This window comes from Sarcophilus harrisii, chromosome 2 (genome assembly GCF_902635505.1).
Source record: "Sarcophilus harrisii chromosome 2, mSarHar1.11, whole genome shotgun sequence".
NCBI lineage: Eukaryota > Metazoa > Chordata > Mammalia > Dasyuromorphia > Dasyuridae > Sarcophilus > Sarcophilus harrisii.
Window position 1 is genome coordinate 583,421,220 of NC_045427.1, and position 4,742 is coordinate 583,425,961.

A 4,742-nucleotide genomic window follows, 5' to 3' on the forward strand; every position below is an offset into this window, starting at 1 on the left:
GCATTTTATCCACTGATTGATTTCACCTCTGAATAGCACCGAACTCAATTGCCTTGAGAAGCCATCAGACAAGTAAACTGGGTTTCTGAAGAGGAAATCAAACCCGTTCATATTCCTTCAGAACCACAAAGAAATAGCCAGGATTGGTAAAGAGAAGAAATTTCTTTCTTTTCTATTGTCTTTGAAAAATTTTATCTGCTATTTTATCAGACTTAAATGGATAAGCATCCTTCATACCCACTGATAACAGATGGTCATACAGTTCAGTTGAAGTAGAATGCTCACTGTTCAAGACTATATAATCAGTGTCAAATAAACAACACAGCTAATTACTAGGGGATTCAGAGGTGAAAGAGTGAACAGCAGGCCAAAAGTTTGACAGAGAGTGAGACTTTAGCTATATTTTGGAATTTGGGTAGAATTTAGAGGAGCATCCTGCTGGGAGGAGGGCATTTAAAGGGGAAGGGATTCAGACACAGACCCCAGAAGTCTCGACCGGCTAATACAGAGCTTGAAAAGTAGGAAGGAAGGTCTCAGTAAAGTGAGTAGACTCTGATTGGATTGAAGGGCTTATCTAAGACAGCAAGGACCAGGACTTGAGGGTCCAATGGAGGAATGAGAACTCTGTCCTTTAGAAAGTAAGGGACCATTCAAGAGTACAAATGGGAACATGATCTGATGAAAGGGGGGGCGGTTAGGAACAGTAATCTGGCAGTGATGCGCAAAAAAGGACTACTACTAGTACTAGATCTTCTACTACTACTAGTACTAGTACTATCTTTACAAAAATGTGTGACAACAATGAAACATAAAAGAAATTTCAGGTTTCTAAGTCAATATGCAGACCACAGAATCACAGAAATTTTTTAACCTGAGTTTTAATCCCATACTGCCTTACCACTTTCTCTACCACTAGTTAGTCTAATTTTTTATTTAAAAATTTTTTTCCTAATTTTTTTCCAAATCATCTGCTCCAGGTAAAAGCCTATATTCGTGATTTTATGGCTTTCCTTAATGTGTATTCTTTGCCACAAGAAATGCCCTGGGCAAAATGAAAATGGGATGGAGAGCTAGAGGGTTTGGAAGGAAATAAGAGTGACCAGAGGGTGAGTAAATATTTTAAAATGAAGGGGATTAAAAAAAAAAAACCAACAGGGAATATTTTTGTTTTGTTTTGTTTTGTTTTGTTTAATCTAGGTGCTTGTTTTTCAAGATTTCTCAGTCCCAGGATTCAGCATTCTTTCAGTTGCTGAGAAACTTACTGTGAGTCATTTTCAGTTTCTATTTCTCCAAACCGCAGGCATGTGACCTAATAGGATCCTCCTCCTTTGACTATTTAACTATGCTTTGCACAGCCTGAAAGAAGGAAAGCCGGTTTCTGGAGAGGAAATTCGTCTCTTTAACATCCTTAAAGAAACTCAAAAGAAGTAACAAGGAATCAATTATGAGGTAAAGAGCTTTCTTTCTTTCTTTCTCTTCTGTTGCCTTTGAAATTTTCTAGCTGCTATCTTATCAGATAAGATAGCAGCTAGAAAATAATCTGATAGCATGGGAATGTAATGGAATACTACTGTGCTCCAAGAAATGATGAACAGAAAGATTTCAGAAAAATTAGGATTTACCATGACCTGATGCTGAGTAAAGTGAGGAGAACATGGTACACAGTAACAGCAACAATATATGACAACCAACTTTGACAGATTTAACTCTTTTAAGCAATACAATTACAAAAAACTTATGATGGAAAATGCTATCCACATCTAGGGAAAGACTTATGTAGTCTGAATGTAGATTCACAATACTATTTTTACTGGGGTTTTTTTGTTTGTTTTTTTTTTTTCCTTTCTCATGGTTTTTCCTTTTTGTTCTAATTCTTCTTTCATAACATGACTAATGTGGAAATGTGTTTAATATGATTGTACATGTATAATCCATGTCAAATTGCTTGCTATCTTGGGAAAGAGGAGGTGAAGGAAAGAAAAAGGAAAAAATGGGGGGAAATCAAAATTTTACAAAAGTAAATGTTATAAAACTAATATATATGTATATCTTAGTTTTATAACTTATATATAATAAAAACAGATCCAAATAAACAAAGGGCAAAGTCTCTCATTGCATCTGGAGACATCTCCAGTAATCCAGTATGTCTTACCATTGGACTCAGATTACTCCAGAAGAGAGTAAAGCTGATGACTTTGCACAGCCCTGCTTCACTTAAATATAATTCATTTGCAAGTCAAGACATCAATCCTTTCTGATGTCACCCTAATACCCTCTTAGAGAATGAAGGATTAATAGCAACAATTAATAACAGAATATCCTATTTGTATCCACAGTGAGATATCTGAGAACAATCCTATGATGGATGCCCTGCTCCAGTTGAGATGCCACTTCACATGGGATTTAATGAGAGAAGACATAGACTTGCCTGATTTAGAAAACAGGATTCTGGAAGAAATTAATTTCCTGGACACAAAGTTCAATGTGGGAATTCACAATACATTAGCTTACATAAAGCATGTGAGAGGTCAAAATGAGGAGGCTCTGGAAATCTTGAGAAAAGCTGAAGAATTGATCCAATTGTTTCATAATGATCAAGCAGAAATAAAAAGCTTTGTGACCTGGGGAAATTATGCCTGGATCTATTATCACATGAACAGGCTGCCTGAAGCCCAGACTTACCTAGACAGGGTAGAGGCAAGTTGTAAGAAGCTTTCAAGTCTTTTCCGCTATAAAGTGGAACTTCCAGAACTTGACTGTGAAGAAGGATGGGCACTGCTCAAGTTTACATGGATATATTATGAAAGGGCCAAAGCTTGTTTCCAAAAGGCTCTGGAATCAGAGCCTGAGAACCCTGAATTCAACACTGGATTTGCAATCACCATGTTTCGCCTGGACAGTCCTGCAAATCATCCTAGCATTTCTCTAGAACCACTCAGACGGGCTGTCACTCTCAACCCAGAAGATGCTTACATTAAGGTTCTTCTTGCATTGAAGCTCCAGGGCCTTGATGAAGAGGAAGAAGGAGAAAAGTACCTTGAAGAGGCTTTAAACAGTAAGTCCTCACAACCCTATGTCCTTCGTTATGCAGCTAAATTTTACTGCAATAAATTGTGCATAGATAAAGCTCTTGAACTCTCCCAAACTGCTTTGCAGGCCACTCCATCCTCTGCTGTCCTACATTACCAGATCGCAGTTTGTTACAAGACAAAAATGGTTCAAATCAAGAGGGCTACCAACAATCATCCACGTGGCAGGGATAGAGGAAATCTTAAAAGAGCAATTCAATCAGCCATATTTCATTTTAAAAAAACAATAGAGTTAAATCCCACATTTAAAGAAGGTTATATAGAACTAGGCAACATGTATGCAGAAGAAGGTAACTTCAATAAAGCAGAAGAAAACTACCAGAAGGTGCTGAATATGAATCAACTTAAAGATTTTATAAGACAAAAGATCCACTATAACTATGGCTGCTTTCATCAGATTCATAAGAAGTCTGAGGCTGATGCTCTCATCCATTATCTGGAAGGAATAAAAATAAACACAGATAATAACATGTTTAAAAAAAATCTCATTGCTTTGGAGAAACTCTCTAAAAAGCGTCTTCATCGAAACGCATCAGATGTGGAGAGTTTGAGTCTTCTGGGGTTCATTCATAAAATGAAAGGAGAATCAGGAGAAGCCATACAGTTCTATGAGAAAGCCCTGGAGTTGGGGTCCTCCCTTTGGCTCTCTGGAACATCTCTTTTCTCTCCAGATGATACTCAATCATTAGCTTCTTTCTGAAGCCTTTCTAGATCCCTTCAGCTGCTTCTGCATTCTTTATACTACCAACACTTTGTATTTACAGAGTTTATATTCATTTGTGGCTATCTCATTCATCTTCATTCTGTAACTTATTTCATATTGACTTGTCTACTGAGATGCAAAATTCTTGAAAGTAAGGATTATTTCATCCTTCGGATTTGTCTCCCAAATATCTAGCACAATGCTCAGAGTGACTGAAACACAGTAGGTGTCTAATAAATAAATGTTTATTGACTGAGTGTTGACTAATTGATAGATGGATGGATGGATGAATAGGATACTGGAAATAAAAGCCCCCATTAGCAATTCCATGATGGATTTGCCTTTAGTGTAAAATTCTATTTGTGAATTCAGTCCCAAAATGTCATAAATGCCAGTGGCTGATTTAGCTACTAATGAACTGAAAGACAATCCTATAGAATGGAGATAGAATTAGTGCTGAAGTCAGAATCACTTGATTTCAAGTCCTATTTCTGACACACACTAATTGTGTTACTCTGGTCAAATAATTTTACTTTGTGGTCTTTAGGCAACTCAGGCTAAATGTTGCAGTGAAAATATTTTATTGATTTGTGTTGGTAAATGCATGTTCCTCACCTGGCAGTCCCCCATACCAAGGAAATCCTAGAACCAGTGTTTTGTTTTTTCCTCAATATTTTATTTTTCCAAATTCATGTAGAGAGTTTTCAACCTTCATTTTTGTAGGATTTTGTGTTTCAAAATGTTTCCCTCTTCTTCCCTTTCCCCTCCTTCCCAAAACAGCAACCAATTTGATATAGGTTAAATATGTACAATTCTGTTAAACATAATTCTGTATTTTCCATGTGCAAGAAAAATCAGACCAAATGGGAAAAACCACAAGAAGGAAAAAGCAAACAAACAAAGATGAAAATACTAGGCTTTTTTCCACATCTAGTCTCCATAATTCTCTC

The 4,742-nt window shown here is 36.7% G+C and overlaps 1 protein-coding gene across 1 annotated transcript; it reads left to right on the forward strand.

The window, feature by feature from the left end:
• Nucleotides 1–1,320: 1,320 nt before the first annotated feature.
• LOC100926881 (interferon-induced protein with tetratricopeptide repeats 1B) lies at nt 1,321–4,511 on the forward strand. Its single transcript, XM_003758919.4, has 2 exons — nt 1,321–1,449; nt 2,337–4,511. Exons 1-2 carry the CDS (start codon nt 1,445–1,447, stop codon nt 3,787–3,789), a joined length of 1,458 nt encoding a protein of 485 aa, XP_003758967.2. The 5' UTR covers nt 1,321–1,444; the 3' UTR covers nt 3,790–4,511.
• Nucleotides 4,512–4,742: the final 231 nt, after the last annotated feature.